Source organism: Dinoponera quadriceps, unplaced genomic scaffold, assembly GCF_001313825.1.
Source record: "Dinoponera quadriceps isolate SergipeBrazil2010 unplaced genomic scaffold, ASM131382v1 scaffold2600, whole genome shotgun sequence".
Classification (NCBI taxonomy): Eukaryota; Metazoa; Arthropoda; class Insecta; order Hymenoptera; family Formicidae; genus Dinoponera; species Dinoponera quadriceps.
In genome coordinates this window covers 1,953,799-1,976,910 of record NW_014556795.1, presented here as the reverse complement: position 1 = coordinate 1,976,910, position 23,112 = coordinate 1,953,799, and the positions used below count along the sequence as shown (strand labels likewise).

At 43.1% G+C, this 23,112-nt stretch overlaps 5 protein-coding genes across 6 annotated transcripts in view; 2 read left to right on the top strand and 3 right to left on the bottom strand.

Annotated features, from left to right (window-relative positions):
* The first annotated feature begins 1,353 nt into the window (after window positions 1-1,353).
* LOC106748177 (ralBP1-associated Eps domain-containing protein 1) lies at window positions 1,354-8,701 on the top strand. Its single transcript, XM_014626430.1, has 5 exons — window positions 1,354-1,847; window positions 2,967-4,233; window positions 5,084-5,148; window positions 5,327-5,534; window positions 5,871-8,701. Exons 1-5 carry the CDS (start codon window positions 1,674-1,676, stop codon window positions 6,050-6,052), a joined length of 1,896 nt encoding a protein of 631 aa, XP_014481916.1. The 5' UTR covers window positions 1,354-1,673; the 3' UTR covers window positions 6,053-8,701.
* Window positions 8,598-13,226, bottom strand: LOC106748179 (glyceraldehyde-3-phosphate dehydrogenase-like). The gene is made up of 5 exons (XM_014626434.1): window positions 13,128-13,226; window positions 10,469-10,565; window positions 10,136-10,375; window positions 9,420-9,674; window positions 8,598-9,041 (listed from the first exon to the last, which is right to left on the bottom strand). Exons 2-5 carry the CDS (start codon window positions 10,544-10,546, stop codon window positions 8,616-8,618), a joined length of 999 nt encoding a protein of 332 aa, XP_014481920.1. The 5' UTR covers window positions 10,547-10,565; window positions 13,128-13,226; the 3' UTR covers window positions 8,598-8,615.
* Window positions 13,227-13,321: 95 nt separating this feature from the next.
* Window positions 13,322-23,112, top strand: part of LOC106748176 — an 83,761-nt gene continuing 73,970 nt past the window's right edge. The window contains exons 1-2 of the mRNA XM_014626428.1: window positions 13,322-13,595; window positions 16,193-16,240. The gene's annotated coding sequence lies outside the window, so the exon portion shown is untranslated. The remainder of the gene's footprint in view (window positions 13,596-16,192; window positions 16,241-23,112) is intronic.
* Window positions 14,024-16,927, bottom strand: LOC106748180 (glyceraldehyde-3-phosphate dehydrogenase-like). Its single transcript, XM_014626435.1, has 7 exons — window positions 16,850-16,927; window positions 16,646-16,769; window positions 16,281-16,396; window positions 15,702-15,959; window positions 15,339-15,514; window positions 14,616-14,810; window positions 14,024-14,152 (listed from the first exon to the last, which is right to left on the bottom strand). The coding sequence occupies exons 1-7, from the start codon at window positions 16,925-16,927 to the stop codon at window positions 14,035-14,037; spliced, it is 1,065 nt and encodes a 354-aa protein (XP_014481921.1). The 3' UTR covers window positions 14,024-14,034.
* Window positions 17,800-22,117, bottom strand: LOC106748178 (probable hydroxyacid-oxoacid transhydrogenase, mitochondrial). Of its 2 annotated transcripts, XM_014626433.1 has the most exons (9): window positions 21,903-22,117; window positions 21,524-21,618; window positions 21,277-21,388; window positions 20,535-20,798; window positions 19,843-20,075; window positions 19,441-19,674; window positions 18,827-18,989; window positions 18,301-18,582; window positions 17,800-18,188 (listed from the first exon to the last, which is right to left on the bottom strand). In XM_014626433.1, the coding sequence occupies exons 2-9, from the start codon at window positions 21,565-21,567 to the stop codon at window positions 18,105-18,107; spliced, it is 1,416 nt and encodes a 471-aa protein (XP_014481919.1). In that variant the 5' UTR covers window positions 21,568-21,618; window positions 21,903-22,117; the 3' UTR covers window positions 17,800-18,104. The 2 variants fall into 2 exon arrangements, with proteins under 2 accessions (XP_014481919.1, XP_014481918.1); XM_014626432.1 differs by lacking the exon at window positions 21,524-21,618.

Below are 23,112 nucleotides of genomic sequence, written 5' to 3'. Positions count from 1 at the left end.
CGGTCGCCAGGGCGTTATTTTTTAGAGCTTCGCCTAAGCTCCAGGCCCGGGAAGCTGGACCGGCCAAGTCTCCCCAGATACGCCTTTACTGTTGTAAAGGGGTTGTATAGAGGGATTCCCTTCCTGCTTTGAGTTGTCATCCCCGAAGAGATGTTCGGATCACCGGACGCTCGCCTCAGACACTAATTTCCCGATCTCACCGCTGCGCTGAATAAATTAAACTATTATCCCCACGCGTCGTAGTTCGGGGATGTCTTAACTTTTTTATATCTATCCCGACGCAAGACTGTCCTAGCGAACACGTCGGGACCCGATCGGGCGCGCACGGCGGGATAACGCAACATGCGTCGCCTACCGCACCGGGTAGCCCTTTGATCCCGCCGACGACGGGATTCTTTCTATCTTCTAAAACTTAGCGGTACGATTCCGACCACCGGTGCCGCGTTCCGAGTCGAACTTCGTTACGGGGGGGAACAGTGGCAATTTTTCAGCGCACTTACCGTTGCCAGGCGATCGGTCGTTTCCCCGCGTCTCCTTGGGCCTCCACCAGGAAGTTTGCACCAGGGCGTCTCCGTCAGCTTCCTCCTCCGTCAGCAACTTCTCCAGTGTCATCTCGTTGCGCAGTTCTCCGCTCTTTTTCCCAATGTGCGTCCTCTCGTTTCCCGCGTCTCCATGCTACTCCGCGCCTTTCCTTCTTCCGATTTCAAACGTTCTTCCCCCTCCGCGACGCTTCCCGATTCGCCGACGGCCCCCGCCAATCACAACCGCCCCTCGCATTCGTGTTCGTTTAGTTTGCGGCATCCCTTTTCTTCCGGTCAGCCGCGCTCCCTTACGCGGCCGAACCTTCGGTTGCAGTGCACATATACGATTATATATAATCATATACGAGCTAATTTCACATATACGATCGTTTTTCCCCAGGTGTATTCGTCGTATAATGAAAGAGATGAAGCGTAGTTTACAATGGGCGGTGATACGTTCATAAGAAGCAAGGCTAAAAAATTGACCAATCAAATTCGAACGTGAGGAGAATAATCGACCGCGATTGGTCGATTTCTTCTTACTTATGAACACACTCCTATTGCCCATTATAGACTACGCTTTTCTCGCCTCGTGCCTATCATGCGGCCCGCTCCCGAGTGACTAATTATCGGTCCTCATTAACCTCACTCTCAACTCCTCGTTTAACTCACACGTAAATATAACGGACAAGAACCGAGCGACTACATTACCGGCGGAAGACGCGTGTACGACGTAGTTGACACGCACTTTCTCAGAGGTCGCGTCGGGAGGAGTGTCCCTTGAGAGCCCCCGCGGGATGGCCGTTCTCAGGCTTCCCTCAGCATCGCGGCAGCCAGTCAACGGGCGGTCAGCCGGAGCTAGTGATCGTCTGATAATCGCCTGCATGGGGTGTAACTCGTAAACTACTCATCTCTGGCGTTCCCGTGGGAGGCGCGAGCTCTCTCTCTCTCTCTCCGTACTCAGCGTCACGCGCGCGACTATGTGATTGCGAGCGTTCGTACACCGTGAAGCGGACCGTGTCGCGAGTAGAGAGCGAGCGAAACCGGCGGGCGAGAGGAAGGGCGGCCCGGAGACGTTAACGGCACACGGCCGGGACAGCGTACGCACTCTCCCTCTCTCTCTCTCTCTCGAGTCGAGCTCGAGCTGTCAAGATGGACTGGGAGCTGCTGACGATGGCCAGCCTGCACCTGACTGCGACCGAGCACCGCTATTACGGCGACATATTCATATACTGCTGCGAGAACGCGGACAGCGACAGCGTGCCCGTCATCAAGGTCGCCGAGCTGCTGCGCTTTGCCAACCTACCCCGGGACGTCACGATGAAGGTGGAGGAATCCGGAGCTCATATCCTTGGATGTTCTCTCTTTTTATTGTTATCGACGCGCGCGCGTCCCTCTCTCTCTTTCTCTCTCTCGCTCGCTCGCGTTACTTCTGTGATAGAATTCACCTGCAGGCGGTGGCCAGGCACGGTCGAGCCTTTTGCTCCGTGACGTCCGTGAGAACGTCGAATACGCGTTGATGAGATTAGCATGTCGGGTCTAATCGTGGAGGTTATGTCGCAGCTACCGAGCCGATTAATCCGCCAGTTGGGGAGTAATTTGAGTCAGGTCATGTGCATGTGTGCAGGGTCGGGAGGATCGACCTCCGCGGAGGTGACTTGTTGTCCGTCGTTACATCGATCCGGGAAAAGTAGGGAAACTCGGCTGAATGTTTGACTTGTAGTTTTCAGACAGCTGGTCTTTTCAGCTGAACTGGCCGCGCTGGAATTCACGCACACCGCGGAGCGTGAGAATCTCTTATGTACTTCGTATGCTTCGGGATGTGTGTGTACACATGCATTTCTCGATCAGTGCAGTAAGTTCAGTTGAAAAGAAGGGAGCAGGTGTGTCCTAAATCTTGATCTGATTATCATTTGTTTATTTTATTTATTATACAACGGTTCGTCGTCAATCACATACAGAATGGCATTTTATTTTAAGACTCAAGACTGTTATGCTTCTCTTTAAGACAAAAGTCGGTACTCTGAACTCTCTTTTATCGATTAGAGACCTCCTCGGTCAATCGGGTGGTTCCCAAGCCACTTTTAGAGGCACTTTTATCGATAAAAGAGAGTTCAAAATATAGATGAAAAATTGAAGGAATGAAACGTTTTCAATCAATAAGTCAGCCATTGGCCACAGTGGGCAGTAGGAGTAGGTTTATAAGAAGCGAGAATGAGAAATTAACCAATCATGGTCGATTATTCTCCTTACATTTGAATATGATCGGTCAGTTTCTCATTCCTGCTTCTTGCGAACATATTTCTACCGCCTGTTGTAGGCTGTGCTAAAAGTAACTTGAAACGGTAACGTTACTCCCCAACTTCGTGCATATACAAATACCTTTCCATGAACATATTTACATATATTGATATATTAACGATCAGTTGTCATTTCAATTTCTAGATATTGGATATTTGCATTGGCACCAAAGGCAACACATACTTGGGTAAGAAGCAATTTTACGCAGTGTTGAAGCTCATAGCTGTTCATCAGGCTGGTCTCGAAGTTTGTAGAGATGTACTAACTGCATCTCTGGACGTTATTACCTTGCCAAGATTTACATGGCCGACCTCCGGCGACGAGGACGGCAGGAGGAGCTCGGATTCGACGCGGGCCGCGAAGAACAGATGCCATGTCCCGGAAAGTACGACCGAGAGTGAGAGCGAGGCGGAATCTCCGCGCGAGACCGGCGGCAGCACGGATTCCCCGACGCCGACGAACAGTGTCACTCAAGAGAGGAACGACGGCATGTTGGGCGGCGAGACGATACTGGACTCCGTGTCCGGAGGCTGGCAGGGTCTGCTGGTCTCCGAGGAGCAGAGACAGCTGCTGGGCACGGAAGAGGAGAGCTCGGAACGTCACAGCAGCGACGAGGGCGACGGGGACGGCTCGGGCTTCCCTCCGGAGGAGGTGTGGATCATCAGTGACGAGCAGCGTGATTACTACGCCGCGCAATTCGCCCAGCTGCAGCCGGACCCGGAGGGCCTCCTGGCCGGGCCGGTGGCGAGAACGTTTTTCGAAAAGTCCCGACTACCCGTGGCCGAGCTCAGACGCATTTGGCAGCTCGCGGACGTCACGAGGGACGGTGCGCTGAGTCTGCAGGAGTTCTACGTGGCGATGCACCTCGTCGTACTGAGGAGGAATCACGTGCCTCTACCCGACGTCCTACCTCCGTCCCTGTCGATCCCGTTGGCCGTGCAAACGGCCACCGCGGCCCAGATCCCGCCGGCCGCTACGAAATCCTCGCCCCCCGCGACCTCCGGCGCGAGCACCCGCGAGAAGAACAAGGAGTGGACAAAGTTTGTAGACTCGCCGACCGGCGGCACGAGCAGTTCGGTCACCAGCCCGGGACTGCAGCTAGTGAATTTCGATTTCCAGAAGTCGGCGGTCGAGCGTGACCCGAAGATCTTGCACCCGGTGCCACTGCGCCTAACGCCCGAAGCGGCGATATTAGCTTCCGGCGCCAACGGCAGCAGCAGCAGCTGCACCACCCTGGCGGAAGACGAGCTGCAGCACGCCGCCGTGGCGTCGCTGGCCCAACGAACGAAGAAGCCGGCAGCACCCGAAGACGCGGTGATCGTCACCCCCAAGAAGGAACCGCCGCCGCCGCCGCCACCCAGACCGTACAGAACGCACGCGCGCAGTTCCAGCCTCGATCTTAACAAATTAGGTACCGTTCGGACGGGGCCGTTTCTTTCAGGGGTACCCTAAAGCGATGTCGTTTCCTCCGGATTGAACGAACACACCGTTTGTTCGCGTGGACCTCACTATTAGGCGTGCAAATTAATTCGGTGCCTTCTTCCATGAAATTTCATTCATGATTACACAAATGCGCCGAATTAATTTGCACGCCTGATACATATAACTTGCATACTAATTAAATTTATCGACGTTTATCGTGCTTATTGTGAAATCTTGAGAGAATTAAATGTGAAATAGAATAAAATTTTGCATAAGTATCAAAAAGCGACATCACTTATGGGCATCCCTAATACAATGGATGTTGTGATACCACTGATACGACATTGGGGAGTTGCGACATACTTGAAAAACCGGGAAAGGCCATGGGGAGGAGGAAGGTCAGTAAGGCCGTTTTTGTGCCCCCTCTTGATTTCCATTAAACAATTTTTTTGTATTGTATGATCATTAGGAGTGTCAAGAATAATCATTAGATGAGAAAAACTCGATCTGCAAAGTGATAATTAATTATTAGTCTAGTGCGGAAGGTAGGAGTATCTTTGTACCATAGTAAGATTATTATGCGTATACGTAACCCTTAAAAGTAGCTTGCAAGACAAACACTTCCCTGATTTTTATATTTTCTCTAATTTTAAGTTTGTTTTAGTTTTGATACCAGTGTCAGAATTTTTCTTCTGATATTGTATCGCTAATAACATCGATATTATTCTTGATTACCCGTTTCAATACTTTCATGGTATCACAACATCCGTTACGTCTACGACATTAACGACGGGATTAAAATCTCGTGTTTGTACAAATTGTTACGTATGTTCTTTCAGGGAAAAACGGTCAAAGTTTCCTTGGAGCGCCACCGTTGGTACCGCCTAGAATTTCGCCAGGAATTGTAAGTCCTTCATGTGTGCGTTTATGTGCAACACGCATCTTTTTTATTTTCTTTTAAAAATTTGTTTCATTCCCTTGAAGAAAAATATTGCCACACATTGTCCGCGCGACTTATGATGTAACGCACTTGATTCGCAACTGCGACGAGAATTATACGCAATGATGTATTTTCGTTGCAGACCTCGCCACGCAAATTGGTCGGTCAAAGGAGCGAAGGTGAGGGTCAAAGGACATTGAGCGAAAGTCAAGGTTTCGTCGCCGACTTCTCTCATTTCTCCCCCAAGAGTGAACTGCCTGAAAATCCATCTATGGAGAATACCCTGCCGCAGTCTCAACAATTCACTGGAGTCTGTGGGGCGTTTCACATTTATAGGAAACCCAGTCCAAGTAAGACACCTTTTCATCTCTTGGTTCTCGCGGGACAATAAGCAGGATTGGGCGGCGATAACTATGTTGTTAAGTGAAAAATTATTTCAACTGTAACTTAACCAAGTTAATTTTATAAGCCATTAACTTTTGACTTAACTCAATTGAAGATAAAAATTCATTTACTCCACCTTGATAATAAGCAACAAAATCATGTATATGCACATTTTCGTCGTTCGACTGATAAAGAAATTTACTGAATTTACATCCGATTTCGGATATTTGGGTTGAAAAATCCAACGTGGCGTTCGCTTGCCTGGAAGTTATTTACGTCTCTTCGAAATGTGATTTCGCCAGAACGAGATGGCGGCGAGGAAGACGGCAAGGACGAGTCGGAGGACGAGAAGAAACTGACGTTGCAGGAATTAAGGGAAAAGAATGCGGAACTACGCCTAGTCTGCGAAGAACTGACCCGAGAACTAGCTAGCGCGCTCCAGGAACGCATAAACCTGCGCGCGAAGCTCCTACTCTTGACCTGATGTGATTGTTATTCGTTTATCATTCATTCGATCCAAGTTGCGAGGTGTTACGTATCCTCGGCTCATTGTAAACACATGTATTTAACATGTTATGCTAGTCTAGAATTCCTCTTTTCCCAACGAAGTATTCATTCATATTCATAATAATCATAGACGGACAGATGCGGCAGGGGATGAAATTTACAAAAGGAAAACAAAAAGACACTATACGTTATGTAGGTATTTTACTTTTAGGACAAAAGGAGGAAAAGAGTGTCTATATGATATATATATATATATATATCAGTTATATGAATCGTGTACAAAACTGATCATGATCTCTGTACTGAAAATACACAATTTATAAGTGCTTATGAATTGCCAGATTGCCAGATTGAGCATACTGTTTACATTTATAAAGCAAGGAAAAACGTATTGAAAGATGCATTCGATTCGAAATTTACGTTATCAAAGTATTCACCCCCTGTGACTCATCGTAAAACTTGTGTGTATCGCCGAGTGAATTTATACACGTATTTCTATGTACGCGCCATACAAGTGCATCTGTCATGTTATTATTCCACTTCAGTGTCGATAGTTGAGACTCTGACTGTTGTTTTGTGTATAAAAAAAATTGCTAATTTTATAAAAGATAATATCAAGATATCCCGTGATCGTTTGTATATCGATGAATCTCAAGTTATTTGTTTTCACCGTGAGCGGACGGAAGACTTGTCATACGCGTGTCCGCTGTAAATTTCGAATTAGCCGTGTACTGTAAAGACAGAATCGATAGATATTTATTGTTTGCAACAAAATCGAACTGTATTTTCGTATGGCTGTATAAAAATCTCCGTCGTAAACGGGAAAGGAACGTGGGCGTGAGCCACGAGAAAAACGGGATAATCTGGACTGTTATGATGTTGTACTTCACTTCGTGAGACAGAGAGTACCTGCGAGAGAGATGCTGTTAAATGTTAAATGAGAAAGAGAATATACGAGAAATGTGGAATCTGCAGGAACAGAATATTTCGAGAGAAAAGAAAATAAATTTATATAGAGGTTAATAACGTTTTCTCTCTTGAAGAATCAATTTTACGTTGAATATCGTCGATTTTGCTGTGCCGACTTTTTGGAAAATCATCGTTATACACACACGTATTGATTCCCTGTCATCGTAGATTAAAGAAAAGAGTATTTACTATAGTTGTGGGATGCGGACTGTTTGAGGCGTGAGAAGAATATAGACCTATCAGTCACATCAACCAGCAGAAACCAGGTCAAATGCAATGATCTGGACGAGCGGGAGTGCTTCTAGCCGTTTATGTAGCTATTCCTAATAGCGATTAGCAATTGCTCAACGTATAGCTCCGAGAAAACGTACGCAAGAGTTGCTTGAACAGTTGAACTTTCATATTTCATTTTTGCCCCCTTCACCCCGTAAGATTTAGCCCTTTTCTTTCTGGCTCAGATCTATATTAATCTCTCAGCATTTCACATCTTCGAATCGCCATTCCTATCCAATCAAATATATATATATATTTATATATATATTGACCCGTAATTAATATAAAACGTCACACCCTTGAATATTTTTACTTCATTTCGCTGCAGATAAGCAGAACAGATATTTGCCAAGCGACCATCCGTTATTAAAATAATAACTTTGTGCCATATATAATGCGAAATTTGAAAGTTTGTACCACCGTCGTTCAGACTGAATGACGATATTTTCCCGTCGAACATCATCATGGGACATTAAAAGCTTGAAGATCAACGAGTATTCGAGTAAGGAGACTTTTTGTAATTGTATAAATATATACGGTGTAAAGATTATATATATATATATAATCTCCGATTTCTTGTCTGCGGCCCTGTAAAGAAAAGCAAGTGTAACGATGTAGAAATACAAAAGTGTCTGTCGAGCATGAAAATAAAGGAACTACTTTAGTTTCATAACAACTTTTATTGATGTCGTGTAAATGAAAAATAATGAACAGTCGTGCCCCACCAGTCACTAATATTTACGAGGATTCTCTCTCGGGTATATGAACGAACGAGTGATGGAAAGTAAATACGTGTACGCGTGAGTAATTATCAGAAATCGGTACTCGTTTACGATGAATGAAATCATAAACTTCCCTCTCTCTCTCTGCCGTAAATACAAACTTTGCGCGAGTACATAGATTCCGTTCGCATTAACGTTTATGTTACAACGTTCACATTTACGTTTCGCTGACTAATTAATCCCGACACAAGACAGAGATACATCGCGGCGGACTTTTGGATACGGATTAGCGCTGGAGAGTGCCTGTCTTGTTGCAACCGACGACGGGAAACACGTCAGTAGCTCAGCTATACCTGTGTATATCGACTGCGCGAGAAGAAAGAGTACGACTTGCTTGCGCTCCTTGCTTTTACTTCGTGCGCATCCCTGCTACAAGTTAGTAACAACGCTGATTAATATGGGGCGGTGTCTTATACAGCACAGATACGTCCACGATGGAACGTTTTTTTTTTAACCGTACGACGAGCTCGGAGCTAAGAGGAGGACATGAATGAATGACCGACTTCTGAGGACAGCTTAGTCCTTGCTCTGCATGTACTTGATCAGGTCGATCACCCGGCTGGAGTAGCCGAACTCGTTGTCGTACCACGAGATGAGCTTCACGAAGTTGTCATTGAGAGGTATGCCGGCCTTAGCGTCGAAGATACTGGAGTGGTTGTCGCCGATGAAATCGGACGAGACCACGTCGTCCTCGGTGTAGCTCAGGATGCCGTTCAGAGGGCCGGCGGCGGCCTCCTTCACTTTCGCCTTGATTTCGTCGTAAGTGGCGGGCTTGGCGAGTCGGACCGTCAAGTCGACGACGGACACGTTGTGCACGGGCACGCGGAAGGCCATACCCGTGAGCTTCCCGTTCAGGGCTGGGATGACCTTGCCCACCGCTTTCGCGGCGCCGGTCGACGCGGGTATTATATTCTGCGCCGCGCCACGACCGTCACGCCACAGCTGTGAGAATCAGGTAGAGAACGAAAAACGTTATTACGACAGTGATTTCTTTCAATTTTTATACAATCGATATCAAGTATGCTGTATCACTTTCTAGACTGGAACTTTTTATTATCGCACAATTCCCAGGGAGACTTTCGCCGTGTCACGACTGCTGATTATTCTGTGAACCGATGAAGATGCTCCAAAGCAGTGATTGTGATGCTCGAATACTCCAAAACGATGCGCCTAATTCGAGATTCGGCAGTGTACAGATTGATAAGATTGAAACTATTATAATTAGAGAATCATTATGTAACTCTCCATCCAGAGAATGATACAGCATACATGACGCTGGTCGTGTGGTCCATTTTTCGCTAAATAGTCACGTAGTGTTACCTTGCCGGAAGGCCCGTCGACGGTTTTCTGGGTGGCCGTGATCGCGTGCACGGTAGTCATGAGGCCTTCAACGATCTCGAAGTTGTCGTGGATTACTTTGGCGAGAGGCGCCAAGCAGTTGGTGGTGCAGGAGGCGTTGGAGACTACTTTGCAGGTCGGATCGTAAGCCTCCAGGTTCACACCGACGACGAACATCGGCGCATCCGCCGACGGAGCGGAGATTATGACCTTCTTGGCACCGCCTTCCAAGTGAGCCTGCGTTAAAACGAGATTCCATGAGATTTCCTAACAAATCAATCGAATTAGTTAAGTCGACAGTGGTCACGCAGGCGTCATCTGTGCGCAAAATTCATTCTACAAAAATACTAACAAGCATCCATCTCGCACTTCCGTGAATCTGTCTGTTAAAGACTGCTCTTGTCCGTTTTGAATAAGATCTTTCACGACTGCTTTTCATATAGATAAATATTACTGCTCTCTAAGGCCGGTTCTATATTAGTCACCTTATCGCAAAGTCGTAAGAAATTGACCAATCACCAGTCGATCATAATTCACTGCGTGATTACTCACTCATGATTACTAATGTAAAACCGACCTAAAGCGATTTTTTTTTAATCGAAATGCCAACTTAAAATGGAGGACACTTGTCATCGGCGCTCGTGTTGCGTTTTAGGTGCGCGACCACTCCGGGGTCGAGTAATCTCGAGATCACGTACGGACGCCTTCTCGATGGTCGTGAACACGCCGGTCGACTCGACGATGTACTCGGCGCCGGCCTTCGCCCACGGAATCGCCTTCGGCTCGCGTTCGCTGTAAACGGCGATCTTGCTTCCATTGACGACCAGACAGCCATCCTCCGCTTTGATTTCCCCCTTGAATCTGCCATGGGTGGAGTCGTATTTAAACATGTAGACCATGTAGTCGAGACCGATGAAGGGATCATTGATGGCGACGACCTAATCGACAGAGACAGCGGAATTAGTGGGCGGCGGATCCTCGTTGAAGAGAAGCTGCCGGTTGACTCGGGACTCCGATTTGTCGACACGTACCTGACCACCGCGCTCCAGGGAAGCCCTCAGCACGAGACGGCCGATACGGCCGAATCCGTTGATTCCGATCTTGCTCATGTCGTCCTCTTGATCGCAACTGGAAAACCGACGGATGAGAATATTACGAGAAGCTGCGCAACGGTCATGCGTTTTCCGCACCATTGCGCTCACGTGGAACAGGTAGGAGGAGACGAGTCTCATTGTGTGGCGAGCCTCGTCAGTGGATTCGGAGAATTTAGGTTAGAGCGGGACGGACGCGTGATTTCCTCGGAGCATCTCAATGGTGAGATTGATTTGGATGCGATAAAATGAATGGAATTTGAAGATATCTTTTTCTTAGCGTAAGCTAATTGCCGACTGACGCGTTCAACTGAACACGTTTATTTCACAATTGTCGGGAGTTTTCGGTCAGCTGAGATTAGGCTATTCCTCCGGATCTGAAAGAATAATCCAATCTCAGCTCGGGAAACTTCCAACCGTTGCAAAAGAAACGCTCTGCTGAAGGTGACCCGTTTTTTGTTTCAAGGATACCGATGGGCGGAAATACATTTTTCGAGGCTGACGCCAAGTTCTTATCTGTCGTCGCAGCGGAGGCGAGTAACTGTGCTGTATTAAAATGAGGTCAGATAAGGGGTGACGCTTTATTAATTAACGTCGTATCAGAACACGTTTCATAATATCAGCAGGATCTAAATAAGCGTTAAATGGAAATTATACACATATAAAAGCCGGATCGTAAAATTGAAATCCTTATCGACATCTGTCGCGGTAAATACGCGCTCAGCTTGCAGCTTGTAACAAAGTTGTCGGGGAGATACGTTCGGATAAATCGTAAATGCCGCTTGCGTAACGTTAGATGTGACATAAACTGTCCTCTAGTCGGGTTTATCTTCGAAAGCAGCTGCGGTGGCAACGTCTTGGCACATGTCACGTAACGGGTCGTGCATCGGATTGGCCGGGCAAACCTTGGAGGTCAGGCAAGGTTAAAGGGGTGTGTCCCGAGTTCTTCGACGTCAACGTCCTTGGGGGACGATCGTGACCTCGCATTCGCGGGATTATCGGGTATCGTACGATAAGAAAAAAGCTGTATTAATCATCCGAGACCGGCATCGTTCGTTTCTCGGCGCGTTGACGCGATTGTTTTCCGACCTGGCGTAACTACCACCACCGATTTTCTCGGCGGACAAATGAACGGACGAGAATACGTTACTCGTGCGATTCTGCGCGGCCGAATTTATCCGGGAAACACGCGAGCTGTTCTCGCGCGGCTAGAATGATGCCGCGGCAATTTTCCGCGCGTCCGAGAACTGAGTAACGACGGCACTTCCTCGCTTAATTTCGCAGCCGGCGCACACAAACCGGTCCCTGCGGGTACAGTCTCCGCCATATCGATTGGGAACTCGTTCTCCCTTATCGTAATTTCTTGAAATGCCGAGGCCATTAAGCGGGGTCTACAATGAGAATTTAATGCATAAGAATTAAGACATCGAATTATAGAAGAAAAGTCAATTATGATTGGTCAATTTCTTAAATCTCACGTATTAAATTTTCATTGTAGAATTGCTTCACGAAAGCTTTGTTCCCAGGTATTTGCTTTAAGGTCGGTGCATCCCTAGTTGGATTTCTAAGTTTTCAGACCGTCTTAAGTTCATCTTTAGATGCTCTGTGGCCAATGAAATGAGCCGTACGAAATGAGCATCTTAAAAATAAAAAAATCTGATTGCGAATGCCGGTCTACAAATTTGAAATGGGAATATTCGATCGAAGTTGAATCGTTCGACGAAAGACTCCAGGCTCGCACCGGAATCGCGATTGGCGCTGGAACGCAGGGAGCGGCGAGGAAGATGTTCGGGCTTCGTCCGGGTTCTCCTGCATCGTCGACGAACGCATTCCCGCGACAAGGTTCGTCTTCTACTCTACTTCGATTTTTCTTACGCTTCCGAGAATAAGTTCCGATGAAAAATAACATTCTGAACTACAGCTATCGGCAAGACTCTCGTGGTCGGCTGTTCCACCTACGGGTGAATTTGTCTAATGAATGAATATTTGAATGACGTTCCCATGCGGGAATAAACGAGAATGAATTATTGAAATATCCCAGACAGCACAAACGTCCAAAATCAGGACACAAAAGTCTCGAAGTTGTTATTCCTCAATAACGTTCTCAATGGTGTATCAGTGATCTTCTCATATTCTTGCAGTTTATTTCCGTACGGGGACGGCTCTTCGGATATCTGTCGGATAAATTTATCCAAAGGTGAAACAACCGGCTCTTCGAGTCACTTTGTAGGGGCATGTAAGAAATCGATTTTCCGGTGCCTGCAGAGGTCCTGTAACCTCTCAACGCGGAAGGAACCGTGCGCTGAGCATCACCGTGCCGATCGTCACTCGAGTATCTCGAATGTTCCTCGGGGAAGCATAGGTCTGATTCCCGGTGGATTCCACGAGATACTCGGCCGACGTCATCGGAATGGCCGGCGTTCGTCGTTGAATCCGGCCGAGTCGCGCACGGCACGTTCGCGAGAACGACGACGCGAACGACCGGCTGGGACGAACGAGCAACGGCGATCGCAACGATTCATTCACAGACGCGGCTTCGTTCGCGAACGAGAACGCGGGGCGTGTGCGCCAAGGTGAGAAGATCAAGATAGCTACTTACCGGGAGAAAAACCAGCTCCGTCCGCGGCGGTTACTAACCGAGAAGTGTCACTTGAAGGGCACGGACCGCTGATATAAGTGGCGCGTTCACAAAGGATGCGCGTAACGGCCGCCGCGCCTCGTGCGTCACCGGCGGCACTCGGCACGTCACGTGACGCGGATCGATTGTCGACGTGTTCACCCGCCGCGAACTTCAAGCCGGCCGAGCCAATGGCGGAAATTCCTCCCGATCCTTTTGGCGCCACATCGATCTATCCCGGATCCACCCGGAGCCGAATCAATCGCAGCGGATGCTCCTCGAACGCATTCGCGTCGCGTGTTACGACTTGCGCTCGCGGATTTAGACGGGGAAACTTTTCCCGAGCGTATCGCGCGAGTTCAAAGTATGTCCGCGAATCGCGTCATAACCTCGCGACTTGCTGCTTCTCAAGGACGTTGGCACGGCTTCGCGAGGAATTTCGATCAACAGGTAAATATATCGCGCATGCAAGTCTGGGAATAAAAAATGCGCGGGAGAAACTTTCCACAACCCAAATAGCACGCAATATCCCGTGCACGTTCTGCGGACGTCCTTAGGACATCCTCGGAACGCCCCGAGATCCGTGCTGTCTGGGCAAATATATGGTCGAGTATATATGCGTTGAATTTGTGTATTCTTTATATAGCCAGTCACAAAAAAGTTGCAATACGTTCATTATACAGTTTTTCGGAACGCATTCCGTGCTCAACGGTTTTAAATTCTGTGGTGCCTTCATTGCAAAACTCGTCGAAAAAATGGTTGCAACTCTTTTATGACTCCGCCATATTAAGCATTATTTCGATTGCGTACGTTACAACAAAGATGGACGTCAAATATACGACAAAGTGCAATATGTATCATGTTGGTTGTTCATGATTTTCATCAGACGTTAATCGTCACCGTGTTCGATAGCTTGTCCGGTTACAGGGATATTACCGGTATCGGCGTTATGCATGTATTGAATTAGGTCGGCTATACGATACGAGTAACCATACTCGTTGTCGTACCTGCGGAGAAATCGAAAAATCCGGCGTAAGATGTAGCGTAAAACGTTACAAGCCGGTATTCGTAGTGGGATCTTACATTTAAGATTGTATTAAAAGTCACTTATTTTGTTCCCTTTAAGACGAATTTTGACTACTTTCCCATAGCTATAGGCGGATAAAATGCTACCATCGTGTGCAGCAGTCCGAGAAAAATGTAAGATCATGTGTATAATTTACATTTTTTAAGCAAAAATTTTCCGAAAAAATATCCATTTTTTTCCATCGTTCTTTATAGCAAACGCTGTGCAAAATTTGCCTCTGCAGCAACATTTTTTATCTGTGCTGTACGGATCGTTTCATTAGCATTACAATGCATCTAAAGATGATCTTAAGACGACCTTAAATTTCAGATCTGACTATGAATGCTGCCCGTAATTTCGGAAAATCGGAATTAGAAAATCAAATTTTACGACGGCATTATTACCAAGCAACGATCTTGATGAAAGTGCTGGTCTGCGGGATGCCCGCATTGGCGTCGAACACGCAGGAGTAGGTCGTGTGGTTGAAGTCTGACGAAACGCAGTCGTCCTCCGTGTAACCCAGCACGTCTCTCAGATCCCCGTCTGACGCTTCTTTCATCGCCTCCTTCACCTCTTCGTACGTTGTCGGTTTATTGACTCTGCAGCGGGTTTCATACGACATTAGACGCGTTCGTGGCGTCATACAAGGTGCGAGGATACCGTGATTCATCCGTCATTAAATTTGAATACGTCTAATTCGGAATCTCGTTAGAATATGTTTGCACCGAGGAAACTCGTACTCTTCTCTTTATGTGTGAGATTTAGTACGTTACATTGTTAACGAAACCGAAGTAAACCGAGTCGAAATTTTAGTCCTACTTTAAGTCTTATTTAATTCTACATTAAATGACCCAAGCTTTTCCATTGTTCTCTTTTGATGCTACAATTAGGGGAATTATTGCCGTTTTTTCACCTAAGACTTAATGCAGAACTAAAATTTCGACTCTGAGGGACTAAATTCCCTCGGGGCGCAATAAATGTTCCTTCGATGCTGCAAGTGGGTACTTATCTCTATTTTCTCCACTCGAGGGCTTAATATGGAATTTAAAATTTCGACCGGGGATAGACCGTATCTTACGGGTCAGTCGTTCGGTGAACTCACTGGCGGGTTTGCATCCGCCAATTACCTGAACGTCATGTCGCACAATGAGACGTTTGGGATCGGTACTTTGAATGCTATGGCAGAAATCTTGTCCTTGAGCTCGGGGATAATTTTGCCTAATGACTTGGTGGCGCCGGTTGCGGTCGGAATGATATTCTGGAGCGCGCCTCTACCGTCTCTCCATAACGTAGTGGACCGGACCTGTGGCGAAGTATAATCGCACGGATAATGAAAGTTTGATAAAACATAACGATCATTCGTAGGTCGCCACGACGATGCTATTTATTTCATCACCGTGCAACGTCGAGATCAGGCGAAAAAAGAAAAACGTATGCGTGGAAAAAGATCCATTTGGGAAGACACGTTAATATCTTCGTCATCGAGCAACCTTCTCTATCGGGCCGTCCACGGTGTTTTGGGACGCTGTCACCGCGTGTATGCTGGTTATCATCGCCTCGAGGACCTCGAAGTTGTCGTGCATGATTTTGATGATGGGAGCCGCGCAATTCGTAGTGCAAGACGTGGCGGACACAACTCTGTCTTTCTTTGGATTGTAACACATGTGATTGACTCCGAAAACCAACATCGGCGCGTTTGCAGACGGCGCGGTGATAATGACTCTTTCCGCGCCTCCATCAATGTGTAGCTGTAAAATCGTATCGTGTGACGTGACCAAAAGTTCATCGTGTAATTTATTTCTTTTAAATATGTCATCAGACACCCGAGACTGGATGTGATTCAAGATTCGAGACTGTTCTGATTACATAAAAAAATTTTCTTTGGATTTAGATGTGTTTCATTGACTTGGGCTTGTTTAATATAAACAACATAGTTTAATACCAAATGTCATTTTGTTTGAATGAAAATATTGTTTTTCAGGATTTCTGGCATATTGTGATCAACCTAACATGGATCCTGTATCTATTGGTAAGTCTGAAAAGAGAGGGATATCCAGTTATTTTCTTACGCTTGCTTTTTCTAAAGCCGTAAATGCTCCGCTAGCTTCAATAACGTACGTCACTCCCATGCTTTTCCATGCTATTTTATATGGCTGTCTTTCTTGTGACGTTGCAATTCTTGTCTCTCATCGAGCGATCCAACAATACATTCATATACATTCATGATATTTCATTGTATAAAGCATTAATGGCACAGAAATTATATGTACTTAAATATTACGTAAAATGAAATTTTATGTAAAACAATTTAAAATAACATTTTGCAGTACGAAAGTTGAAATTTAACTTAGTAGGAAAATTTTTGCAGTAACTGTAAAAACTATTATATGTTACAAATTTAATATTTATATTTTTTAATTAAAGATATATTTACCACCACTAACTATATATTCGTTCTCACATTCCAAAGATAAAGGATACGGTCCGTGAGTAGAATCATGTTTAAAAAGATATATCATATATTCCGTTGAAAGATACGGGTCGTTGATTAATTTTACCTATGATATTTATTAATTTGCCATTTAGTTTTCGATTAAATGACATAACATTTAAACCCCACAATTACCAAAAATCTTACTTCAATGCGTTTCTCGAGGCAAGCACGGAGACACATTCTTCCTATTCTTCCAAATCCATTAATTCCTACAATCGCCATGACTTGATCACTGTTTCGATAATATTTAGTAATTTTTCTTCAAAAGTGTGGATTAAAAATGACAGCCTCCAACCCTCTTCTCGAGGGCGAATCAAACGGTAAACAGCGTGAAGCTTGTTACGAAACTTTATAAGAGAAGTTGCGTACGTTACAATTTTGTTATTTGTCGAATTATAAATATGAAGATGAGCTGAAGAATTTGCAGCATGCATTGTGTCATTAAACGTAATAATCATGCTATTTTTCACGTTGAATCTCTTTAAATGTCGGGAATATCTTTATATAGTTTATATTGTATAGTTATAGACATTTACATAGATTTTTTTTTTTCTTTAAGGAGATGTACATATCCCACATATATTATAATTGTACTACTCTTTATTACGCTTATATTACGCTGAGCATATATATATATACTATGTGCGTGAATGCAAACATGTGGGGAAGACCGAATACTTTTTTTCAGTCTTACCCCCAGCCTTGCATCTTCTTACGTATGAATGTTAAAACTCGTGTAGTACATACGGTACAGTGCATTGGTCCACACGCTATTTCTACGTGTGCACATAGAGAGCAAAAGGCGACCGGCTAATTTTAAACGATAGAAAATGTAAAACGAGCAAGGGATACCGTATTCACTTAGAAGCTCATAATCATAAAGCGTTTGTTGAAATTTTTGTAGTAAGCAATAGATGAAATTAATTGTAGTTAATCACATGGTTAAATTTAAGTAATTAATGAACTCATTATCAAGATCAATTGTAGAAGTTTCATGGACAGAATAAGAGTCCTTCATTATACATGGTTCTAATAAATAGCTGATAATATATACTACATTATTAAGTACATTAACATAATATTTACGTCATACATTTTATTATTAATAATTTATTATAATTTTATTAACCATAACTTTTCAAACAATGTTACATAAAATGAACCATAGAAATAATCATTCTGGTGAGTTAAAAACACATTTATTTTCGTATAACAAACAATTTGAATTTTTCAAGACAACAAAATAAGTTCGATAAAATACGTTTCTAAAAAACTTTGATATGCTTTCTAGTAGTTTTTTTCCTGTTGCGTTTAATGTAAAAAAATAGAAGTTCTATTTATCGTCTATGATATATATACATATGCTTGATCAAAATTTGATCTTATCACAAAACGATTATTAATATATGGTAAACGAATTTTCCAATAATTGCGCGAGGTCCTCTTCGGATTGCTCGCGTGGCGCCAATTTCGTAATGCGATGCTGGAAAAGAAGATAATGTTATTTTTATTAATTTGATACGTTTAATTAATTTTCATTTGATACACGAGACATCAAATGAACGGAAATGTGGATCATTGAACACATTATTTACCTGAGGCAATGTCCCCTGAACTAATGTAGGAATGTCTTCTTTCTTGAAACCGAGCTCCGTCAAGCCGTTTTCGACTTTCATAATTCGCATGTACTCTTTGACTGTGTCGGCCAAAATTTTGCCGGCATCTGCTCGTTTGGCATTCTTGACGTCCGCACCGAGCAAGTTCGCAGCCTCCAAATGCCTTTCTGGGCATGCATTTCCCGTGAAAGAAAACACGGCTGGCGCGGAAATCACCACGGATAGACCATGAGGGATAATAGGATGATTCTTACTATATCCCTGAAATGAGATAGGAAAATTACTCGATGTAAATATATTATATACGAGCAGGGAATTTAGAATTTTAGTGGATTTATGATAATAATATTTGACTATTGATCGAAGATTTTTATTCATGTTTTCAAGCTTCTTTATCGCGAAAATAAATTTGTCGATATTCACTCAAGAACTAATTTTCACTATAAATTGAGGTAAATTATTTATTTGTTATAAATTTGTCGTGTAAATTTGCATTTGTAATTACTTCTGGTTGGAAGTTTCGAACGTTTCCACTGATAGGATACGAGAGACCGTGGCAAAGGTGAACTCCGGCATTTCCAAAGCCAACACCTGCCATTGTACTTGCTAAGTGCATCTGACTCCTTGCTTCTAAATCATCTTGGTTGTAAACTGCTCGTTGAAAGTATCTGCACAAAAAAGATCAAGTGTTATAGATTTTATATATCTTTATACATTCTTGCCTTACCGGAGAAAACATTTTAAAACTGTACATTTTCTTTGAAAAAAGATTAGAGTTAACTTTTCTTTCCAGTGAAATTGTGAGAACTTGCGACTTTCAAAGCTTTTCAATTTTTAATGTTAGATTTAATTCGTTCCAAATTAAAATTCATCGAGAACGAAATAAAAAAATAAATTTTGCGATTTATATTTACCTTATTGAAATTTAATTCGCTAAGATACTTTAATTTCTTAATATTATATAATTTCGTTACTTTATTTTAATTATTTTCTAGCTTGACTACTTTTAGCTTGATATAGAATCAATCTACAGTTCCTTTAAAGCTTTACGAATCTACGGTTCAAAGTAAAGGTGCAGATTTTGAAGCATTTTGTACAAGTAATTGGTTCATTCGTTACTTGCGCATAACTTGCAGAGCATATCGCGCCCAAACGTCGCTCACAGGATTGCTGCCTTGATAGGCCGGTCTTAGGATTGGATTTGTTGGGCATGGTGTCCTTTCTGTGTAAGGTATCGCTGTGAAGGATTCCAATGCGTGACACAGCACGTCGAAACCAGAATAAGCGCATACTTTCTCTGGTAAAGTCAGAGTGTGCTGAGGGTCGATGATTCCCAAAGTTGGACGTAGGGCTCTGCAATAAGAAACGTTAAATTTCCGACCGTCTATTCATATTGGATTTTATGTGTATATCTTTAAGACTAAAAATCGCGAATAATTTTCGATCTAGGGAATATTACTCAGCTGTACTTGGCGTCGCTGCATTATCGTGCTGTTTGATTGATAGCACGACGAATATTACCTATTTGCAATTCCAGTTTTGGCCTTCAGTGGTCGATAATCGAAAATAGACACACCAGTTGTTTCGGAACCGGTACCTGATGTCGTCGGAACAGCGACGAGCGGCTTCAAAGGCACCTGTATCGGCTTACCTTTTCCGATCGGTGCGTTTACGTAATCTAAGAATTCGGCGTCCGGGTCGCACGTGTATAGATTTGCCGCCTTGCAAGTGTCTATTACGGAACCGCCGCCGACCTGAACATTCGAATCCATAATTTGCAAACATATTGCACGGGCAATTTTTTTATCTTATTCTTCATCTACTATAAATTTAAGAAATTAATTTCTCTTCGTTTGTGAAAATATGTACATACAGTGGGAAAAAAAAAGCTTCCGCAAACTTCACTTGCGAATTAATTTATTGTAATATAATTTACAATCTAACGCAAATAAATAGTAATTATTTTGAGTATTTTGCGAAATAGTATAATAAATATTTAACAAATATAAAGAGTTTAGGACAGGTAAGACATATTTATAAACGTATTTAACTAAAACGGTCGAAGTTTTGCATTTTAATCACAGTTGATCCTCTGTGGATCCTCCTTTAACCTTGATTTATTTATAAAAATCTTTTGGTTCGCTTAAATTTTTCACACTATCGTAACCATGCTCGTCACGTAGGAAAGAATAAGAAACTTGTTGCATACGTACCGCTATAAAAGCGTCGAACTGTCCACGCTTAGCAAACTCGATCGAGTCCTGCAAACTTTGCTCAGTTGGTTCCACGTATACTTTATCATAAATCTCGAAATTAACACCATGTTTGGACAGACTGTCGATGGCAGTTTTTACGGGTGCCAGATTCACTAGATTAGAATCGGTCATCAGACATGCCTTCTTTGCTCTCAAATTCTGCATGTCCATCCCTAATTCTCTCGTTACCCCTATTCCATATCTCACCGTGGAACAAGCCATCTGAAACAATCGTGTAACTTGTAACAAACGAATAACTAAACTACAAAAATTAAGTTATCGTTCTAACAATATTTTACAAATATCATTTTTGTATACATTTAACACGAATTAACAGTCGATTTTCCGATTTTTGTTAAATTTAAGAAATATAAAAAATAAATAAATAATACGCAAAAAATTCTAATACAAATAAGTACGTATATTTTTTAAAGCATATATATCTTTTTGCGCACAAAATAATTATCAGGACAACCTCATTGGTTGCACCGTTCCTGATCTAGTTCGAATATCAAGATTGTTATCAGCAGATTAATAAACTGCCTCAGCAAATACTGGTATTTTACGAGCAATTCTGGACACAGCATGTGCTGGAAGCTTTCGATTTCATAATCGCGCGGTCTGTGATTGAAGCGGTGAACTATCATGCGCGACATAACGCGATCTTTTATTCTACATGAATTTCCTTAACAGTTTTTACCTCGAAAGCATATTCCTTGTCGGGTGCGACATTTGCCGCGGTACTCCGAGCTTTTCCGTGTTCGCGAACATTGGTTGCTCCAATGGGATTTCCATGCGCTGGACATCTACATCTAAAATGGAAGTCGACACAGTTTCATTCGAAATTCTCTATCATATTTTACATTTATCACAAAATAGATCTTTATTCTTTGCTACGGAAAAAATTTGTCCCGATCAAATATCTCGATCGATAATTAGATCGTTACTTTAATGGGCGTTGCACGTGTAGTTTCCGCTGACAGATTGCCATTAATATTGTCACTTTCCACGTTCACTTTTTTTACGTTTACTTACGTAATACCTTTAAAAAATTAACGGAATATTATATTCATTATTTTAACAAAATAAGTAACGATATCCCATTATATCATAATTCTTGGTGATTATATTAATATTATTAGATAAGCGAAATTGTAGTATATTTTTAGATGTTTTTAAATATTTTTATCAATTCGAATTGGAATATTCTGAATGCAGAATTTGGGAGCAAAGAAGGCATGTCTGATCATCGATTCACATTTGACGGTATCACTGCTTCTGATTTTTTTTCTCATGACAATTTTTGGCAGACGGTGGTGCACTTACGACTGAAATGAAATGACTTGCAGAAGATCAATGACACGTCGTCTCGGCAGCATCTTGTACACAATTTTCGGCGCGTTATTAAAACAGGTTGCAATAAATTCTAGTGCAGTTTTTTAATGGAATGTGTTATGCGAAGCAACGTTCTTCACGAGTTCTTGCCACGTTACGCTCCCAGCTGAACTGTCCTCTAGTCCCCTCCTTCTACTAAACGTGTTTACCACTCAAGCCTGTGATGAGGTGACTCCGTTATACGCGTTGATATTTATACGTAGACAGGGCTGTATCAATGGAATTCTACCAACTGCTTGTTACAATGAGAAATGTTAGAGAGGAAAGAGATTGCTGTAATTTTCATCCTTAAATTTGCACAATTTAGACACAAACCCTCCTTTAGTTTCAATATTTCCTATCCATGAACGATCGCAATATTTTTCATCCGTGAATGGTCGCAATTTATCTCACACAGATACACTAATTTTGCTTTTGTTTTTCTCTGCTTTTTGAAATAGTTTTCCTTTCGTTAGCACGTGGCTGATAGACCAGGCATTAAAATACATTAAAACAGAAGAACGTATTAAAAAACAAAAAGAACAAGGAAAGTACATCGATAAGAATGAGTTTGACCTTGAGGCCGTACAGCAATGGTGATATATTGTAAATTGAATGTGTATTTGTCGGATATTGCGACTAACGGATAATTAAATTCAGTGCTACATTCTATACAACTTTGAAAATAATATTGTTAAATTGAATTTAGATTTATATCTAACAATTTTGTAAATAGCGGTCCAAGAGAACTTTGCACATTATAATAAACCAGATGTTGTCTGTTTGAAGTGCGACGTTTATTCAAATATGAACATGTACAAACTTCGCAATAATATTGCTGCTTCATTTATCCATGGAATCATTTAATGATGATAAGTGTTTAGGAATCTTGTTTATACCATAGAGTGGAAGGTCACTCTATCCGACATGCGTCAGTGATTCTGTCCTATTTTCATCGACCGTTTCATATTCTGCATAGGATTATCGCTCTGATACTTGCTATGATAAAAGTTATTCAATCGAGCTCCACGTCATCTGTCTCTATAGGTATACTAATCGTTGTACACTATTCGTTTTCACATTGAAATCTTGGCTGAATTAATTTATTTCCGTTTTCCAGGTGTGTCGAAAAGGTTGATTTTTTTATTGGCTCTTTTTTAAA